Source organism: Lepidochelys olivacea, assembly GCF_965140295.1.
Source record: "Lepidochelys olivacea isolate rLepOli2 genome assembly, chromosome: 2".
Taxonomy (NCBI): Eukaryota; Metazoa; Chordata; order Testudines; family Cheloniidae; genus Lepidochelys; species Lepidochelys olivacea.
The window spans coordinates 169,951,542-169,973,705 of record NC_140412.1 but is presented as its reverse complement, the minus strand read 5'-3'; the positions used below and the strand labels follow the sequence as shown (position 1 = coordinate 169,973,705).

Genomic DNA, 22,164 nt, shown 5'->3' with positions numbered 1-22,164 from the left:
GATCAAGACAAAAGTGTCACTATTACTGCTTTTGCTGTTCCCTCCTTAATTCAGAACTACTGTACGGAGATATATGCATCCCAAAAGAGCAACCATACTTTAATTGTATCATTTAATTTGAACATCTAGTATGCCTGGTTTTCTGCTCATCACATCTTTATATTGCTCAGTTTATTTTTCTACATTGACTTTTATGTATGTGTGATATAGTCTGGATCACATTCACTTCCACACTTACAATAGTCAACGACATCATAATACTGATGAATAAACACAAAAATGTTACCACTTCAAATACAATACAGTGAGCCCCATGCTTGGAGCTACATCAAAGGGGAGTATGACACCTCTGTGACATGCACTCCTAACACCAAAGAAAGTCTTCCATGGAGGTTTTGGCACTAGGGAATGGATGATGACAAGGCAGACACTGGAGAGGCAAATCTAAACTCTGTCAGGTATCATCATCCCCATTCCCACTCCCCAAATCCTTCAGTCAAACCACAGAATGCAGCAACATTACTGCTGTTTCCCTTTCCATGCTGTAGGCCGGGCTGGCCAACCTGGGCGTAAGAAGGAGCCAGAATTTACCAATGTACATTGCCAAAGAGCCACAGTAATACGTCAGCTCCCCCACCCTGCTCCCAGTGCCTCCTGCCCACCGGCATCTCTGCCAATCAGCACCTCCCCCTCCATCCCCGCACCTCCTGGTCAGCTGTTTCCCGGCATGCAGGAGGCTCTGGGGGGGGAGGGGGAGGAGTGAGGGCACGGCAGGCTCAGAGGAGGGGGTGAGAGGGGTGGAGTGGGGGCAGGGCCTGTGGCAGAGCCAGGGGTTGAGCAGTGAGCACCCCCCGGCCCATTGGAAAGTTGGCGCCTGTAGCTCCAGCCCCGAAGTCGGTGCCTACACAAGGAGCCGCATATCGACTTCTGAAGAGCCGCATGTGGCTCCGGAGCCACAGGTTGGCCACCCCCTGCTGTAGACCCTCCCGTGGTAGGGGATTCCTGGGTCAGCAACAAGTTGAGGGAATCCTCGGCAACATGGCTTTGGAGAGACTGGTGCTGTCCTACAGAACAAGAAGACAAAGGCTTGGTACCTGTGCAGAAGGAAGGTGCCTTTGCTTGGATGCCCTCTGCTTCTAATCAATCACCTAAAATCTGTGAGCATCTCAGGGAATCCACAAACTCAAGTGGTGGAACCCCTTGATTTTTTGGGGTGGAAATAGAGGAAGCAACTCCTCAAACAAAAGAATCAGAATGAACCTGCAAGTGCAAACATATGGAGTTTCAACTGTCCTATGAGGGTTATGGCCACATACGAGGGCACTGGACCTAGTATCTGGAGGGGGATGGGAATACAATATGTCCCTATCAACAGTATGGTTAGTTAGATCACTCCTTAGTTCTCTGTACCTAGGTTTTTTATGGCTCTAAAATTCTCTTACAGGAAAAAAAAGAAAAGAAAAGAAAAAGACAAAAAAACAACGATAGCATTCAAGGAATGAACAAGCCATAGCTGCTTCAAATTCAGTTCAATCAAAAGAATTTGATACAATTTTCCAGTGACATATTTACTGATTTCAGCTGGAATCCAGCATCACATCTGGCAGAGATGAATAGCTGCTCATTTTCAGTTTTAAGTGCAGCTTGGTCACTGTCATCATAGCCCAGAGGATTTGAAGGTCACACCCGATTAAAGAAAGTTAATGATCCCACATCTTCCAGTACTCAGATCCCACTTAGAATGAAATTGGAGAGGCCAATCCTTTAGCTGCAATCTGAGGCTATCACCGTACAACAAATGGTGTTTCAGTCAAAACGTCCAAAGAAAATCTGTTCCAGGGTCATATTAAAAATGGACAGACTGCAGTCTATGCAAACGTGGGGATGCTTCTGTATTTTTCATGGGAAGAGATATTTTTAAGTAAATTAAATGGGATGAGGATAAAAAGCCTGACTGTCACAGCTGTTCAAAAAAGGGAAATGAAGGTGATCTATAATCTGTCAAAAGTTTTGGGAGGCAAATATTCACATAACCACATGGAAAGCTGGGTTAAGAAGTTCTTGGTAGAAACAGACAAGCTTCCCTTAAACCACAGACACAAAATAATATTCTCCCTTGGGTTTCTCCCCCTTTCTTTTTCCCCCCCATTCCTAGCCTCCATTTTTCCTCCTACATCAGAATATGTTTTCACTCAGAGTAACTTGAGCTGGTTTTGTCACTGTTTTTAAATGTTTCACTTTAGTTTTTCTCTCTCCTCAAGACATTTTCTGTTCTCATATGACTCTTCTCCCCCAATTATTTTTATCTTTCATGTTCTGTGCCTTCTCCTCTCCTGTCTCTGTCCCATTCTCTCCTGCTTACTTCCCCAATCCTTTTGGGATGAGACCAGAGCACAGGTTCTGCTCACGGTCCAAATGGGGGCGATTATTTTGGTAAGTAAGCCTGAAATTTGAAGGTGCCACCCTTCAAAGATGGACAAACTGGCAGCACAGATAAAGAGCTACTTAAGTGAGAAAACCTGGAGAAAACAGAAAGAGAAGGAACCGAAAGAGTTAACTTCCATACAAAACATAAAGTTCAGTCTGTGGGTAGGTTACAGTAAAGCATGCATAGCTGGGTCAGCGCACTATGAGCTTCCACGATTACAACAGCTATTTATTACAGTGATGTCAAAATGGCAACACTGCGAGGTATATAGAATGTTTTGGCAACTAGCTGACAAAAAGATGAAGGGTGCAAAAGTCAAGTCACGATTTTCCTGGTAAACATCACTGGTTAACTGTGCCTTAAACCTGACAAGCCAAACAGTGATAGGGCCCATTGAACTGATGGAGTCATTTTAAGATGTGAGCGGATGTGCGCCTCAAGGTTCAAGCTTTAAGTCACATTTAGTTAATGCAAGACATGCAACAGGATGTCTGAGGGGCCTCAGAGGTATCAAGTTTTGATATTTTTTTTCTTTTTAAAGATACAGTATCCTGGCAAGCTGTTAGTGAAGGACAACAGAACCACTGCAGGGGGAGGATGAAAATTAACTTTCTCAGTGCATCTTTGATTTTTTTTTAAATACTTCCTAGAATCCAGAAGTGATCTGGAAATAAAATAATTGATTTGCCTTCTTTATTTTCTTAGCAATGGGTGAACTGAACAATGCTTGGAGCTTCAAGTAAAACCACAGCATGTTTAAGGGTCAAATTTTCCCTTTCTTTTCTGTTGCACTACAGGCCATATTAAGCAGTACACCCATTTATTTGGGCTCCAGACCAGCCTGACCAATTCTGGGGATGTCTGGGCTGGGTCAAGGGAGCAGAGAGCAGCTCTGTGGTCAGGTCACGCCCAGAGCCCCTTTAGATGACAAGCGGCTCATGCAAATAAGCTTCCTGAGCATCTTCCTCTCCCTCTATCCCCTTCACAAGGCTCAGAGAAGCTACAGGCATCAAAGACCCTTTACCACACTGCGCAGGGCAAAGGTGGAGGAAAGAGAACTTCTCTTAGAGGTTAGGATGGTTGGGAAAGTGCTAAGGGGCTGTGCTGTCACTTGTCTCTGAGGGGAGATCCTCAGCCTAACTGAGCCCACTGTCCCTTGCTGATGGATGGATAGATACTCCCCTTTCTTCCTAGAACAAGTCTTTCTGGACACTGATGTCAGCTAGAGAAAGCCCTCTCAGCCAGAGATGACCCGTGCCCGGCGATAGTGGGGGGGGGTAGGTTTGGGGGGGCAGAGTGAGGACAGCTGGCTTCAGCAGTGTTACTGAGCATGCTCACTGCATGTGAACATGCTCAGTAGCCAAGCAGCAAATCTGGGGGAGGGGGCATGTGACCCCGCATGCCCCCTCCCCCCACGCGTCATCTCTGCCTGTGGCTGAGGCTCGCTGATGAACATGGGAAGGAGCTGTGCTATGGAACGGTAATAACTCCATTCTGAAATGAATTCTTTGACAGAATCAACTTTGCTTTAAACTCCAGAATAGCCCTGCACATCTCCTCTGAGCAGGAAACCCACCTATCAGACTAACCACACCTGAACATAAATGCTTTCTTAAATCAGAGTGCTATTGACACCACTGGAGTCTAAATTCCACCCTCAGCATTCATCAACTGTTCAGTAACTTCCTTCTGAAGATCATAAGATTTCCTTCAAGCAAGCTGACAAGATTGTTATTCAAGGCCAGTGTGACCCAGAGGCCCTTTCATGCCAGCTGGCACATGGTTCACTGGTTGTTAACAGCAACTCCTAACAGGCCTGACAAACTCACTACACCTAGCACACCACTTTCATAATATTTATTCATAAAAAATATCATATGAGGTCTTAAATGAAAGCCGTGTCAAACTGGTTATGAATAGTGTCATAAAATGTATGTACCAAAACTATGCAAGGAGTTGTGTACATATACTGGAAATGTGTTTTTATAGTCTGTATTAAGGCAAAGTTGATAAACAGTTTTCTGCCAGAAAAATTCACTTATCTCCGTTCACATGCAGATTAAGCATTGTAAGTCAGCTCCATGGAGGCTCCATTGACATGTGAAGTGAACAGGGGGATGAGAAGCCAAAAGGGAGGCCAGATACTGGAGAGGAAACCACAGAGGGCTGCCCTGTCTCTGGAGGCAGACAATAAACTTTTGGGAATGGAAGGGGAAGACAAAAAGAAAACCTGTTATACTGCACCAAGGAGGTAAACAGACAGCATGTTTACATTCATGAAAATGGGATCCCAACTATGCCTTGGTTGGAAACACTGCTAAGGACATTTAGGGTGAGAACAGCTTCTTAGACAGATGGTTACTCACAATCTCTTAAATCTTAATTTTTGATAATAAATTTATGATTGTTTTCACTATAAATATAGCTCAGTGCTATGATATTGTGCAAGAAGTGGATCCTAAGCTGACTCAAACAAGCTGGTGTGTACACTGTTCTTGGCAATAGCTGACCTGGTATTACTATTGGTTTTCAGTGGATAAGGGGCTGAATACTATGGGGGAAGGCTTCAAAGGGGCTCAGGGGCTGGGATACCCCTACTGTTAACCTGCAAGGCAAGGGAACAGCTGGTAGAGCCCAAAGACGATTGTTTGGGTGGCTAACAGGCTGGAAGTATCAAGGAGCTAGCACCCAATTAAGCACCAGCGAGTCTCCCTCTTGCAGGGGGGTAGGTGACTCTCAGTCCTGGGCACCCCCAAGAACCTTTACAGCCAAGCAGGATACCAATTCCTAGACCTGGACATACACAAGAACATACAGTAATTCTGTAACTCAATATATATATTCCATTGACTGTTGTGTCAAAGCAGTTCATTCGGTTATATGGCTGATTTCCCTTTACACTAAACACAAGCTCTTCTCAAAGGAAGCACAGAAGATCATTTTGTACCTTGGTATCATTTTTATTTTTAATTTATTTTCTTTTCATTGACATCTTTCTGTCTCTATTTTTTCTCATTTCTTCCCTGACCAACATTCATTGTCCATAACCTTTAACCAATTACTCCCCATCACAGTGTTCTTTACTAAAAGCAACTGAACGAAACCTCTACATAACAGTTTAACCACTGAGACATTACACTCAGATAAGATTGCACCAGTGCATCAGCACAGCTCAGGTAGGATTTTCAGATCCGTTGCATATTTGGGTGCCAAACTGCCCTCCAAAGACTGGTTCAGAACCCTTGCATTAGGCGAGATGCTGTGCTAAGAGCCTCTAAGAGGTACAGCACAGAACTCACAGCACAGAGAAAGGGGGAGCTGTGGTGGCTTTACGCCACCTTTGCACCATCCCAATCCTGAAGGATGGAGAGGCTGGGGGGCCTATCTAATTATGGCTGCCCTGTAGGTCGCAGCACTGCACAGAATCTCTGCAATGCTACATGCTGTGGACCCGTCCCCAACACATGCTTCCTAATCCCCTTCTTGTCTATATGCTGGGAATCGCCACTGGGTTCTTAGAAGGCAGTGCCTATGCTGGGAAATCCTCCCCGGGCTACAACTAGGGATTTAAGGGTCCCTTTACTCTGCTCCTTTCCCTTCCAATATAAATGGGCCAGAGTAAGGGCAAGGTTCTCACCCATAGTGTATATGGCCATGCATGCTTCTGATTCTTTTTTCATTTTAAATCTTTTTTTATAAAATTCAACCATGTTTAATTTTCAAAATAAACAAATAAATAAAATGAGACCACTCAAGATCAATTTTAATTCCTACCATCCATTATATAGTGTCCCTAAAAATGTAAGCAAAATCAATTGCGTCAGATCTAATACAATTAAATAAAGCGCATAAAAGAACAGTTATTATTTTCATTTGAGTTGGATTATAAAAGCTATAGTAAAATCTCCCTTTTCAAGTCAGAGGAACTGAAATGACAATGAAAAGCAAGCAGTATGTGAACACCTAACAACAGCTGGCTTATATTTTAGCTCCTGAAACTCTGAACAGCTGCACTGAGTTGATACATGAGGGCCCTGATGTCATTGCTAAGCTTCAAGATGCCTTGTTTATTAGAAACTGGGAGAAAGAGCTTCTTTGGAAACAGACATTCAAGCTGAAAATACTTGATAAATTCTACATTCAGAAGAAACAAAATGTATGTAAATTTCATTAGCTTCAACAATCTAGCAGCCAACATGCCACTGAGAGTTGAATTACAGTACTCAGTATCAACCACCAGGAGGATTATGCTGGCAAGAACTATGTTAGGTTAGATGGATTTAATAATTTATACTAGAGCCATGCATTAATTACTTCTGTGTGGGAACCAAATGGTTAATCCTGGGGGAATTCTGCGCCACTGTGCAATACAGAATTTTGCAGAACTTAATGTTGGGCATGCAGAATTTCCTTTTTCCCCCCACAGAAATGGGCTGCAGAGATGTTGGCTGCCACTAGGGGCTGCTGGACCTGGCAGAGCCCAGCTCAAAAAGAGAAGACAAGGCTGTTTCTCCCTCTGGACCCCTCGGCTCTAGGAGGGTAGGGAGTGTGAGTGTCTGGGCTGGGGGAGAGAGGGGAGGGCGCAGCTGGGCTCTGGGGTGTGAGTGGGCTCTGGGGGGAAGGATGTGAGGCCCCTGCAGGTGGCCTCTGGGGAGGGGAGAGGGGGAGTGAATGTCTAGGCTGGGGGAATCACGGATGGACACTGGACGGGTAGGGGGTGTGAATGTCTGAGCTGTGGGGGCAGCTGCTGGGCTCTGGGGGGAGGGGGTGTGAGTGGGCTCTGTGGGTGAGGGGATGTATGTGTCTGGGCCGGGGGGTCATGGCCGGACTCTGGGGATATGGAGTGAGTATCCAGGCCAGAAGGTGGGGGCTGCAGCTAGCCTCTGGGGGGAGAAGGAGAGAGTATCTGGGTGGGGGGGTGTTCGGCTGGGCTATGAGGGGGAGAGTGTGTGAGTGTCTGGGCAGGGGGTGCCAACGGATGGGCTCTGGAGGGTAGGTGGTGTGAGTGTCTGGGCTGGGCAGAGGCACCATGGCTGGGCTCTCGGAGTGGGGGAGAGGGGATGTGAGTTTCTGGCACCCCAGCTGGACTCTGGCGGGGAGGGGACAGAAAAACAGGAACTGGATTGTTGTAGGGGTTTCTTTAACTCTACTCCAAGGGGAATTTTTGTGTGTGTCTGTATTGTTAGACATAGTTTCTGACAGGTATTTTAAAATAAATTACCAAAATAATTGAAACAGGTGTGATTATATAGTGTTATTTTGACAACATTTGCAGAATTATGCAGAATTTTAAAATATTGTACCCAGAATTTTTTGTCACAGAATTCCCCCAGGAGTAAATGGTGTTACTAAAAGCTGCATATCTTGGAATGAATACAGATAAGTTTGTGTTTAAGTGGCAAATCATAAATTGGCAAAACATGGGCTACTACATCCTTTCACTCATTATTCTCAAGTTTAAGATCTCAGTCAAGTGCTCTGAGCATGGGATGCCTAAAAAAAAATCACTTAAAGCTTGGGATCCGTACATGAAGTAGACAGCTCTGCTCCTCCTAAACTACAGAATTGTTTACTGCATGGATCAGTCGTTCCCAAACTTGTTCCACCGCTTGTGCAGGTAAAGTCCCTGGCGGGCTGGGCCAGTTTGTTTACCTGCCACATCCGCAGGTTCAGCCGATCACAGCTCCCGGTGGCCGCAGTTCGCTGCTCCAAGCCAATGGGAGCTGTGGGAAGCGGTGTGGGCTGAGGTACGTACTGGCCACCACTTCCCGCAGCTCCCATTGACCTGGAGCAGTGAATCGCAGGCACTGGGAGCTGTGATCGGCCGAACCTGTGGACACAGCAGGTAAACAAACCAGCCCGGCCTGCCAGGGGCTTTCCCTGCACACGCGGCAGAACAAGTCTGAGAACCACTGGCATGGATAAAACTTGTTTGTATAGGAAACAGAACTATAAAGGTCTGAAATTGTGGAGCAAAATCCTGCAGGATCTAAGAACCACCACAGACTTCACCACTTTCCATTCCAAGTGCAAGATGCATATCCTCAACCTTGCCCTCAGTAATAAAACACATACTACAGCATATGTTAAAAAAAAATCACCTACAATTTTCTACCGGGTGGTGGGGGTGGAGGGAAGAGAGAGAAAGAAAGATAGATAGATGCTGGTCACATCATTTAATGCACTGCTGGAAGGTGCTCAGACAATCGTTATGGGTGAGTATAAGAACCTAATTAGAAAAAGAATGTATTATTACCAAATGATCATTACTAAGTTACTGGATAAGATCTTATAGTGCAAGGTATGTGTTGTAGCTATCTTTATTTTTCACTGAGTTCAGTTTCATGTTTGTACCACTAACTGGAGAATTATCTTAGAAGCTGTCCATTACTTATTTGTATTATGGTAGCACCTAGGGCCCCATCATGCTGGGTGCTATACAGATTAAAAGAAAGTATCTGACCTGAAGAGTCTACAGTCTAAATAAGAAAAATAATAATTTTGCAGAGATATGTTTGCCAATAGGAGGGATCCAACTGAAGGGATCCTTTGTCTATGCCAAAAGAAGGGCCAATCAGAATCCCACTGAGTCTTCACCTCCCCAATCCAAATAAAACCGGAATCTTCTATCTGCCTAATAGCAGTAACAGTTATCTTTGTTCTGAGACTGCACTTTTGTGACCACTTGAAACAGAAGGAGGCTGAGCTGCTATGATAGTTATATAGAGAGGCAACTGCTTGTTTGTCACTTGCCTTCATGTTCAGAGAGACTATAAAGTACGAGGGGTGTTTCCAAAATCCTTCCAGGGACTTGCTTCGATGACATATTTGTCCTAATGAATTATTTCATACAAACAAATAGACTTCAGGAGTTCTGTCACCTGCTTCCCAATATGCTCACCCTTTCATAGAGAAAAAAGGGATGAAAATGAGTTAATATAAGCCACACCTGTGCCTATATGGATTGGGAAAATGTAGTAGAGCAAGCCCAATTTACAATTCAGCAATAACACACCCCAAAGAGATCAGGAATCTTGCTAATAACCAGAACAAATGGAAGAAACTGAGATTAGTCCCATTTGCCTGGACCAGGAGAGTTTTGGATGACACTGCCATCTCATCCACCTCACATGGGATGGCATAATGAACAAGGTCCACTATGAGGAGAAAAAAATCACTTCTGTTAACACTTTACTATGTGTAAACAAGGGGAGCCAGCTCACATTTAGTCTCCTTCTTCCAAATCCCATCAATTTGACACACAAAAGACTGCCTAGAATTTTTATTGATTTCAACAAGCCTTACGTTAGATCAGGGACCACAGAGAAATGACCTTCCTAAAGATGGCATGGCACCTTTTAGAGGCACCACCCACGGATTAAAGGACCCCTCAGGCCATCACTAGTAAATGTTAAACTGCTGCTGCATGAGGCACACACAAAAAATCAGTCAGGAAAGTCAGGAATTCAGAGAGAGTCTTGATCCCCAACTGCGCAGCGGGGATCCCTGAATCTTATGCATGTATGACACTTAGGAGCATGCTACAGTATTCATGTTTTGGCTCTCAGCCATCCAGGTTTGCTCAGCAATTTGAGAAAGGCTTGGAGAACAAAAGATACAAATAGATAAGAGGCACATACACACTCACACAGACTGGCATACAGAAACTGACTTCTCATGTAAACCTACATCCCAAGAGCAGTTAGCCCACTGATGCCAGTAATTGCTAATCCATTATTCAGAGAGTAGTTCAGAAGTAACTCCAGTTCACTTCACATTTTTAACACACACAGCAACGAGGGATTTTTTTCCCTTCACATTTTCCAATTATGCATAAAAATACAAAGGAAAATAGCATCAGATTCTGCATTCTAGCAACTAAAAGATAATCTTATGATGGAGGGTATCACGACAGATGTTCAATAAGACTAATATTGTAAGCTATAGATGTAAGGTAGGAAGGGGCTGCTTTTCTTACTGAAATACTTTTATCGATTCTTACAACAATGTTGTGCAGAGTCCCAACACTGTAGCAGGGGATTAGCTCATAAATAAAATTATTGGGCCAAATCCTAGAGTCCTCACTCAATTTTTATTAATGCCTTTGGTAACTGACCCAAAGCATCACTGATTCAGTCTTTAGCCATTTGACTTTAATGAAATAATAATGAATAACGAAGCAGCACTTCTACAATGCTTTTTACCCAATATAGGTAAATATCATTATCAGCATGTTACAGAGGGTTAAACTGAAGCACAGAAGCAAGAAGTGATTTGCCCAACCTTACACAGCAGGACAGTGGTAGATGATTGTAAGGTGCGGGTGGGTATGAATACTCCCGTGGGTCCTTTAACTGCACTCTCCCCTGATTGATATTAGTACTGTCAGATTCACTTACCAGTTCGTAGTTGATTGGCAGGAAGCAGGGTTTCACCACCTGGAATAAAAAGTATAAAATAAAGAAATAAGATATTTCTCTCTTTGAGGGCCCAATCCCATGAGCTTCTGAGTAGCCTCAAATCCAACTGAATGCAGTGTGAGTTGAAAGTGCTCACCAAATCAGGCCCAGAATAAAGAATCTTATTTATAGGTCAATTTTCACATACAGCCTGACTCAGCCGAAGGCAGGAAACAGAAATTACACTCTCCTTATCTGCAAAGGAAAGAAATCTAGGTTTGGATCTGCCACAGTGTTCAAAACCGGAAAGTCAGCTTGACCTGAATTGGTATGTCAACTTCACTTATGCTGAAGTTTAAACACTTCAGATTAAGGATTCTGTGGCCTGTACATGTTACGCAAGACTTGTTCAATAATTTAAGTACCAGAATGGATGGAAAACCAGGAACAGTGTGATCGCATCATACTACACTATCAGCCATGGGAAACAATTTTTAGTGGCTTATTCTATAGCTATACAAATGCTACTTCTATTACTTATGCCATAAAGCTTCTATTTGGGGGGACCCATTATTCCTCATCATCCTCCAACTTTCTGATCTCAGCCAAGGCCCTGGATAAGTGAGAGATGGTGTTGTCTGCATCCAATGTGGGGTTGATAGAGAGTTGGATTCATCTTATGCTAGCTACTGTTGGAAATAGAATACCGGACTAAATGGCACACGGATCCGATCCAGTCTCCAAATTCCAACGTTCGCTGGCATTTTAGTCCATGCACTTTCACACTCTCTCATTATGGCTTTCATAGATGCTGAATAAAGTGGGGGAGAGGATGGATCCTTGTGGAACATCACAGGGCAGAACTCTAGAGGCGGATGAGTATTACATTATTTGCTGAATAACAGATTTAGACAGACAGATCTGCTTTTAATTCTGGGTTTATAACTTTACAATGCTATACCCAATTCCTGTGGGAAAGCCTTAGCATAGGCTGCTGTACCCACCTGTCAACTTCAGCACAAGGAAAACAAATAGTTCAGTACCTATGTAAGCTGCATCTGGAGTCAGCATGATACTGATCTGTTTATTCCTGTCCCTGTTAGCAGCAACAAGTAACCAGGATTGATGACTTCTCTTGTTGCTCAAAAAATGAATGATATGGGTTGCACAGTACATGGCTCACCAGCATTCGACCATAACAGGAGGGGGAAAACAGACCAAGAAGAAGCAAACATGCTTCAAAACAGTGGTACAAACTCCTTCTCTCCCACAAGTCAAACAGTTAGCATCTTCTGCAGAGCACACCAGTCATGTATGTTTTGCATGCAACTACACACAGCTGGCCCTCATTGTTTGAGCTACCTTGGCAGAGGTGGTCTTTGGGACTAAGAGATTTCACCACAGTTTCATAGAAAGCAAAAGCGTATACCATGCATCGTGAATGCATGTAGTTGTCTTCTCTGATTCCCTTTTCCTCAGCTTTTGGGATATTATCCACGGTGGGGAGAGGGCTATACTCTTAGACATTTACGGGTTCATCTTGTGATGAATTGGCTGAGCAGGTAAAAATTTTTAGCTCATCATTTAGTATCAATATCCACTCCCCCCCTTGTGACTCTCCAGGGTGCATGTGCAGGCTCATCCCGTCAACAGGGAGAGAGTGTGGAAAATCTTGGGAAAAGCCTGACCCAGGAAGCAAACTTGTCCCCTTTCTCTGCGAAAGCTGAGGTCTGAGCAAGACGAGCTGCAGAGGCTGTGTGACAAGCTGAGAACATAGCCAGGGAGCTGGAGGGCTGATGGAAGAGCTGCATCATGAGGTGGGAGCCATGTGGGCTTGTCTGCATGATGAGCTAAGGGCAGAGCAGGGAAGCAGGTTGGAAAGAAGCTGAGGAGCTGCCTGTAGAGTGGGAAGCCTACCAAGGGAGGAAAAGGTGAAGAGCCACATGTGCAGCAGACTGTGCGTAGCAAACATTACATCTGGATACAGGTCTATGCAGGAAGCAGCAAGCGACAGAGTATAGAGGAGCCCGAAAAGAACTCTCAGGGACACAGAGCCAGCAGCTAGCTCAGTGTCTTAAAAGGACAGAAACCTGAAGAAGGTACTGCAGACAAAGAACCGGAGTCTCTGCGGGAGTGGTCAGTATGTTCTATCCGGGTGTTAGACCTAAAAGAAGGTCCTATTATCCTTGTAAATAACAATTATATTCAGGCAGAGACTGCAGGGGACCTGACACCTATCTGGAGCCACACGATATCAGGAGCTGATCAGGAAGTACTGCTGCTGAGGGGAGGCAGATTTGTATAATTTTTGGTGGCCCCCACACCTGCCTAAGGCTCTGGGAGGGAGTTTGGGTGTGGAAGGGGTGCAGGCTCTCAGAGGGAGTTTGGGTGCTGGCTGTGGGCTCTGGGCTGGGACATGGGGTTGGGATGTGGGAGAGAGTGAGGGGTGCGGCGCTTACCTCGGGCGGCTCCTGAAAGCAAACCACACACCCCTCTGGCAGCACCTCCTAGGTGGACAGGGGGGTCTCTGTGTGCTGCTACCTGCAGGCACTGCCCCCACAGCTCCCATTGGCTGCAGTTCCCAGCCAATGGGAGCTGCGGAGTCAGCGCTCAGGGCCGGGGCAGCGCTCGAAGACCCCATGCTCCCCCTCCAGGGGCCATAGAGCCATTCTGGCAGCTTCCAGGAGTGGCGCAAAGCGAGGCCAGGCAGGAAGCTGCCTTAGCCCCACCATGCTGTCGGTGGTGGCGGCGGCAGCCGGGGACCCCTAGGCCCTTTTAAATTTCCTGGGCGTGGCAGGCGGGGCCAGGAGACGCTCTGGGTGAGGTGCGCAAGCGGGGACAGGGGAGAGACCCGGCCCTGAACATTGGTGGAGCCAGGCCCCCAGGCCCTGAATATTCCTGGAGCACGGACACCACAAGCCTATATAACTCGCCACCCCTGCTGCTGAAGCAGCAAAGAGACTATGCAGAGGGGCACCCAATGAGACATATGATATATTGATCCTGGCCTGGAAATCTGTGAGTTACTTATTTGCCTTTAATAGACTCTCAGACTTTTAAGGCAGAAGGGACCATTCATGATCACCTAGTCTGAACTCCTGCACAATGCAGGTCACAAAACCTTGCTCACCCACTCCTCTAATAGACCCATAATCTCTGGCTGAGTTACTGAAGTCCTCAAATCCTGATATAAAGACATCAAGTAACAGAGAATCCACCATTTACACTAGTTTAAACCTGCAAGTGACCCATATTCTATGCTGCAGGGAAAGGCAGAAGCCCCCAGGGTCTCTGCCAATCTGACCCAGAGGAAAATTCCTGACTATCATATTTGGGGTCGGGAAGTTGAATCCTGAGCTTATGGAAAGACCCAACAGCTAGACACCTGGGAAAGAATTATATGTACTAATTCAGAGCTCTCCCCATCTAGTGTCCCATCACCAGCCACTGGGGATATTTGCTACTAGCTGCTATATGCCAGTGTAGACAGTCTCATCATATCATCCCCTACGTAAACTTACTATGTACAGTCTTGAGCCAATTAGATTTTTTGCCCCACTCCTCCCCTTCAGAGGCTGTTCCAGAATTTCACTCCTCTGATTGTTAGAAACCTTTATCTAATTTCAAGTCTAAACTTGTTGATGGCCAGTTTATATCCATTTGTTCTTGTGTCAGCATTGACTCTTACCTTAAATAACTCCTCTCCCTCGCTGGTGTTTATGCCTCTTATGTATTTATAGAGAGCAATCATATCTCCCATCAGCCTTTGTTTGGTTAGGCTAAACAAGCCAAGCTCTTTGAGTCTCCTCTCATCAGGTAGATTTTCCATTCCCCAGATCATCCTAGTATCCCTTCTCCGCACCTGTTCCAGTTTGAATTCATCTTTCTCAACATGAGAAACCAGAATTGCACACAGTATTCCAGATGAGGTCTCATCAGTGCCGTGTATAATACTAACACTTTCTGTCTGTATTGGAAATACCTCTCCAGCTACAAAGGATGCCTCCATGGCTACAGAGTGCTCATTAGGGCCCAGATCTCTGAATTGTTGAGCAGCATCAACTCCCAGTGACATCAACAAGAAAGGAAGGTGCTCAGCAATTGTAAGATTGGGCCCTGGGCTCTGATTTTACAGCAGTTGTTGGTAGTCTATAGAAAATAATTTAAATAAATCCATCTATAATTTTCTCCAGAACTGAAATATGGTTGGGTTATTTGTTCATATTTTTCAGTGACTGGAATGAAAGGCAACTTCCTTTTGCACTAATAGACTGGCCAATCACCCCTCCAAATATAGAGTGTAAAATGTGCATTGACATTTTAAAGAGAACAGAGGGTCCAGATTCCTTAGGTGGAACTGAAAATCTCAGCTTTGCTATTTAGTTATAGCAAATGGTGTCTCAGGGCACTAATTAGAAGGAGACATGATTTAATGTGGGATACCATGCAGATGGCCTCACCTGGGGAGGTGGAGAATTCATCTAGCTGTTTTTTTTTTCCATTAAAACACAAACCAACTCGACTGCCTGGTGGTTAGAGAAGGGAACCAGAAGTTAGGACACTTTGAGTTATTTTCCCAGCTTTTCCACAGCCTCACAGCATGATATTGGACAGATTGCTTAGCTTGTCTGTTCTTACTGCCTCTTATGGGTGTTGAGACTTAATATGTTAATATTCGTAAAGCACATTATCATTGTCATCTTTCTCTTTAAAGTAAATTATTTAAGCAGATGAAGGGGGGGAGGGAACTGCAGTTCATGTAAAAGGAGTTAGACGCAATAAATTATGAGAAGATGGATCTTTTAAAAATTACCAAAAAAAGTAGTTGTTAAAGTGCCTTAGGAGCCAAGGGGGAAAAATGTTTTTAAGGGTTTTCTTGAGCCTGTAAATTATTGAAAAGCAAACATACCTCGTAAGCATTCTATTTGTGCACAAAAAGTAATCTTGCCTGTCTTGTTGTTCTTTTAACCACAGGGAGTTTGACAGCTTTGGTGTATCAACATTCCATTACTCCTCTGGCATTACCCTGCAAACTACTCATCCCAGACATAGGTATGCTAGTCAAAATACAAAATAAAAGTGATACGCAACCAGGGATCCACTTCAAAATACCTATATCTGAAGGCAGGTGAACATGTCAGGGTAAAGTTCTGAACAAGAAAGCGTAGGAAAGAATGTCAGACAGTTACCAAGCAGCTTTTGTCTAAGCTGCAGTTCAGAATACATCTTAGGACTGCATTAGCCTTTTTTATGGCTGTATCACATTGGCAGCTCATAGTCATCCTGTGATCAACACATATACCCAGGTCTTTCTCCTCTTCTGTCACTTCCAAGTGATACACCGCCAGCTTGTAGAAAAAATTCTTGTTGTTAGTCCCCAAGTGAATGACCTTGCACTTTGCACTATTAAATTTCATCCCATTTCACCAGTTTTAAAGGTTGTCCAGATCTTCTTGTATAATATTAAGGTCCATTCTGAGGAGCCCTAACCCTCTATTGGAGTGCCCCCAGAGGCCATGCTAGGAACAGCTGTGTTGCACTTGAAGTGTACCACTTTAGCATCTGAACCTAGAACATTTACTTTGCCAGCTCTAGTAAAATACCCTTTCACTTAGCCATGCAGCTTAGTGCTCTACGGGATCTTACCTGTGCTAGCATTGTTAGGGTCTCGCAGCTGAAGCACCTACACCAGTTGCGTCTGAGTCAAGATACAGCTGGTGCCCTGCTGAGTACCATAAAAGGTCTAGTGTACCACAGCACTGCGCAGCCATATTCATTACAATCTTTTAAAAAGCAAGACTCAATTTATTCAACATTTTAACCAGCAGGAATGAAGAGGTTGTCAAGTCCTATGCACAACACAGGTAGAGAGAAGCAGAGTTGACTACATCAAACAAAACCCACTCAGGTCTCTCAACTCCTGTAAACCTTCCATCCTAGAATATTTTTTTCTCCCTCAATGTGGAAATGGATGGTGTTTGCCTGGATAGCTGAGCCTTTGCTTGGGAAAGATTTAAGTCAGTGGTTCTCAAACTTTCCCGTACCAGGAACCCTCCGTTAAAGCTGAAAAAGTCTCAGGACTGCTCCCACCAGCTATCCCCAACTCTCCCAAGCTAGCCCCAAGAAAATGGACGCTGGTTCTCACCACCTGAAGCCTCTCTGTGACCCCTGAGTTTGACAGTCTGTGGACTAAGTGATATGCATACACCCATTTTTTGCTGCAGATTTCATCATGGCTGCTGCTGACTTTTGCTAATCACCTGTGTCCAACAGAGCAAGCATATTTAACAAGTGGAAGATGTTAATAAACTCTCATGATTAAGATTCCAGTTGTTTGAAGTGAAGACAGCTTCTGCCTCCGTGACCTTCTGCCTGACACGCAATTTTATGTAACACCTTCACTCAAAGCAGCCAGAGCTCTACAAAAGTCAAAGCGCTTAATCACTGCTTTTACAGCCACAATGGTGCTGGGGTGAAGTGAAGAGTTGGATTGCATGAGTGATGATGGCTGGAAGCCTTTCCCTACAGATTCCAGGAGCTGTCATATTGCTCCAAGTTTGCTGGAGAAAATGAACTCCCTGGGGATCCTGTCTAGGGGATCCATGCCCAGCCCACCTGTCCCCAAATCAGCCCTCCAGCCACCAAGTGGCACACAAGGAGTGGGACCCCACCTGTAAGGAACTCATCCCTCTTAAAAGAGCTAACAGAGTCTACTTGCATGTCTGGAGAGCAGGAGACTGTATTATGACTGCCAGCTATGTTTCAGCAAAGGTGGGGAAGGGGCTCCCCGTATTGTTTTCCCTCTTATTACCTTGTGCAGTTGTGCTACCTCAGCCAAAATTTGGTCCAAAGCATGTCCATTTTTTCTAGGCTCCTAAGAGCTTGCAATTTTAAAGGGACACTCTCAATAAAAAAATCAGACTTCTATCTACATTTGTGCTTTAGCACAAGTTTATACTTGAAAAGAAAATAGGGACTTTTTTTTTTGTTTCAGTTTGTCTACTTTGCCCACTTCACAGCAAGAGTCTGTTTATAAAGAGTCTGTTTCCCTTGCCTTTTATGTGGATCTTTCAAGCAGCAGTAGGGGAGTGAAAAACAGGAATATGTGATTGTAAAAGCACACAAATTTGCAGGGGGACTTTGAAGTAGGTGTCATACCTGAAACTAGTTTTAGCTAACATATTTAAAATGGACCAAATTTACTCAAGTTGGTGGTGTCCCTTTATATCTATTATTAAATGCAGTATTTTTCACACCATTTCAATGCTCAAAATATCAGTCTGAAAAACTTCCTCGGTATCATGATTAATATTATATTAGTTAGGGAGCCAGTGTGGCCTGGTGAATAGGGTGGGGGACTCACGAGACCTGAATTCAATTTCCAGCTCTGCCACTGGTTTGCCAGGTGACCTCCCTGTACTTCAGTTTCCCCATCTGTAAAATGGGAATAATGGTACTAACCTCCTTTGTAAAATACTTAGAGATCTATGGATGAAAAGTGCTATGTTAAGATTATTGTTATAGTACAGACTGTGTTGTAATTTCATATTTCCAAGTGACAGAGAAATAACTTCATACAGGAGAAAGAATGTATGTGTATTCCCAATGAAATTTTCCATTAAGTGACACATTTACAAAGAGAATGCTTGCTTTAAAGCTTGTCTATGACTTTACAAAATGATACCTGTCTACAGAAGAACACAGCCTGGTTTTATTCTGTTCACGAGACACAACTCAAATTTTTACACCTATAGTGCTAGAAAGAAAAGTTGCAGGATCACTTTATTCAAATCGAATATTACTGCAGTGCTGGCAACTGCCATATTCAACTACCATATTTAACTGTTTTATACATTACTCACCCCCTGTTATATTCTCTAGTGTAAGTGGATGTAAGCCCTAAAAGAATTTTCCTGACCTCTCTGGAAGTTACATCTACTGGTAGCTATAAGGTTGCCTAGTAATATACCCCTGCAATTTAGAGTCACTCACTTGTCTACTTCTTCTAGTGTGTTTAATTGTACTAAAAAGTACATTAAATAATCACTTATAAAATATCATATTTCAATATGTACACAATGTTTTTCAATATCTATACATTTACACTAATTATTATGCAACAATACCATAAAAATGCTTAGGTCAACTTTTCAAAGCTAGGCACCTTCTCTGTGCCTGCAAAATAGACGCACATGCACCTAGACATATAACCACCCCCCAACATATGCAAATTGCACATGCAAACAATTGTGTGTAAACTACATGTTTTTGCATACAGAATGTATAGTTTGTAGGCACAATTCTCTGCTTGTGCAAGTGCACATATATTGTGGACACAAAAGGCCCCAAAATTAAGGAAAAGTTTAACAACTTTAATTTACTGACTTAAAGATCATTGACTTCAATGGAATTTAAGCATGTGCTTAAAGTTAAGCACACATTTAAGTGCTTTCCCGAGAAATAATGTCATCCTGAGCCACAATCTTACTTTTGAGAAGTCTCGCATTGATGCCGACAATATATTTAACAAAGAATTAATTTAACAACAAATTCTGACTCCAGTAATTATTTATATTTTTTGAGAAACCTTGGGTAGTGTTTCTTTATCTCAGTGCCATGCAACAGTGTGCAATCAGTAACCAGTCATCACCTGAGATGACAAATATATTAACTTCAAAAAGCTGATAACATGTTATTTGTTGGCTTTCTAACAGTGCACATACAAAGGAAAAAATACATTACCACTTGCTTTAAAGCTGTACCATAGTGCCCCCTCTGTCATATTACAGCATCACTTGCTTGGACATCCAATGATTACATTCTACCATTACCTTTTATACAGTGCACCATCCCCCCTGTACTCTATTTTGATCTTTTTAAAAATTGTGGCTGTGCCTCCTTCTACAACTAGTCAAGCCTTCTAAGAGAAACAGCCCTCTACAAAGAGTGAGCCAGACAGCTCCAGAGCTAGATTTCAAAGCTTCAACCTCCAATACCATTCAATGCTCTCCTTGAAAAGCTGTACACCTTATTTGTTTAGTTATATTGTAGCATTCACTCTGAACAACAGCTAACCCCCAAGTAAATTATAGATATAAGCTATAAAAATTTTACAGTAGATGTGGGACAAGACTGCAACATTGTGTATAAAAGTCTATGCACAATATAGACAAAATTTCTTATTCAAATAAAGCACTTTGATGTGCTAAGAGGCAGTATGTTTCAGTACATTATTAATTGTTTTTAAAGGATGGTAGGCAGAGTGAAAGTAATGAAAAATATAGGGCACTGATAATGCTATGTCTAGCAAAGCTTACAGAATTACAGTGATGTAAGAAGAGCCTGCTGACTTTTTGCTAAAATGACAGCAAACAAAGACTAGATTTGGTGAGAGTTAATGGAATTGTTTAAAAACCTTTATTTATTTATCTATTAACAGCTCCAGATACACATTAACTTTCTTTGCTTGGAGTTTATTATTGACTCACATTCCTTGAAAAAAGCACTTTGATAAAATGACCAAAAGGCTGTTTGATTTCACTTCAGTGTCTGAAAATAATGGTATCGTCTGCTAAAATACTGCTGTTTGTCATTTATATTTTCAAAACCAGGATATTTTGTGGTACCATTTTTAGGATCTCTAAATAAGCATAAAAAACCAAAAGTACACCTTGTAATAAATGTGTACTACCACCAACTTCTAACTCAAAGACATCCATATTTCTCAGAATGGAGGGGTTTTTTCAGTAGCTTAGTGTTCTAAATGAGTTTACCAGGAAACACTGAACAAGTGCTATAAGGTTCCCCCACCTTTTCGCGAATACAGACTAACACGGCTGCTACTCTGAAACAATGGATAAAACATACTATCAGAGCTGTTCTACACACATTCAATTTTTCCCTCCAAATACTTCACACTTAACACTCATTCTACTGGACTGTTTATTCCTGGTACACACAGCAAATGCTAGTCAGTATAGCAATACTGAACAATTTCTAGTTTATAATATATATATTAGGGCTGTCAATCAATTAAAAAATCAATCACGATTAATCACGGGATTAAAAAAATTAATCACACTCAATCGCACTGTTAAGTAATAGAATACCATTTATTTAAATATTTTTGATGCTTTCTACATTTTCAAATATATTGATTTCAATTACAACACAATACATAATGTACAGTGCTCACTTTATATTTATTTTTATTACAAATATTCGCACTGTAAAAAGCAAAAGAAATAGTATTTTTCAATTCACCTCATACAAATACTGTAGTGCAATCTCTTTATCTTTAAAGTTGAATTTACAAATGTAGAATTGTGTACAAAAAATAACTGCATTCACAAATAAAACAATGTAAAACTTTAGAGCCTCAGTCCTACTTCAGCCAATTGCTCAAACAAGTTTGGTTACAATTTGCAGAAGGTAATGCTGCCTGCTTCTTGTTTACAATGTTACCTGAAAGTGAGAACATGAGTTCACATGGCTCTGTTGTAGCCGGTGTTGCAAGACATTTACGTGCCAGATGAGGTAAAAATTCATATGTCCCTTCATGCTTCAACCACCATTCCAGTGGACATGCGTCCACGCTGATGATGGGTTCTGCTCAATAATGATCCAAAGCAGAGCAGACCAATGCATGTTCATTTTCATCGTCTGAGTCAGATGCCACCAGCAGAACGTTGATTTTTTTTTTTTTGGTGGTTTGGGTTCTGTAGTTTTCGCATCAGAGTGTTGCTCTGTTAAGACTTCTGAAAGCATGCTCCACACCTCATTCCGCTCAGATTTTGGACGGTGCTTCAGATTCTTAAACCTTGGATCGACTGCTGTAGCTATTTTTAGAAATCTCACATAGTACCTTCTTTACATTTTGTCAAATCTCGTGTGGAAATGTTCCTAAAACGAACATGTGCAGGGTCATCATCCGAGACTGCCTATAACATGAAATATATGGCAGAATGCAGGTAAAACAGAACAGGAGACATACAATTCTCCCCCAAGGAGGTCAGTCACAAATTTAATTAATGCATCATTTTTTTAATGAGCGTCATCAGCATGGAAGCATGTCTGGCTGAAACTTGAAGGGGAATATGAATGTTTAGCATGTCTGGCACATAAATACCTTGCAACACCGACTACAAAAGTGCCATGCAAACGCCTTTTCTCACTTTGAGGTGACATTGTAAATAAGAAGCAGGCAGCATTATCTCCTGTAGATGTAAACAAACTTGTTTGTCTTAGCAATTGGCTGAACAAGAAGTAGGACTTAGTGGACTTGTAGGCTCGAAAGTTTAATGTTGTTTTGTTTTTGAGTGCAGTTATGTAACAAAA

General features: G+C 42.9%; 1 protein-coding gene across 7 annotated transcripts in view; it reads right to left on the bottom strand.

Moving 5' to 3' along the window:
• Positions 1-22,164, bottom strand: part of TNS3 (tensin 3) — a 343,602-nt gene that overhangs the window by 187,110 nt on the left and 134,328 nt on the right. For 6 of the 7 annotated variants that reach the window (XM_084621461.1, XM_084621462.1, XM_084621463.1 and 3 more), the window contains one exon: positions 10,828-10,866. The exons of the other annotated variant lie outside the window; for it this stretch is intronic. In XM_084621461.1, coding sequence (XP_084477587.1) covers positions 10,828-10,866 — 39 coding nt within the window. The remainder of the gene's footprint in view (positions 1-10,827; positions 10,867-22,164) is intronic. 7 annotated transcript variants of the gene reach the window in all.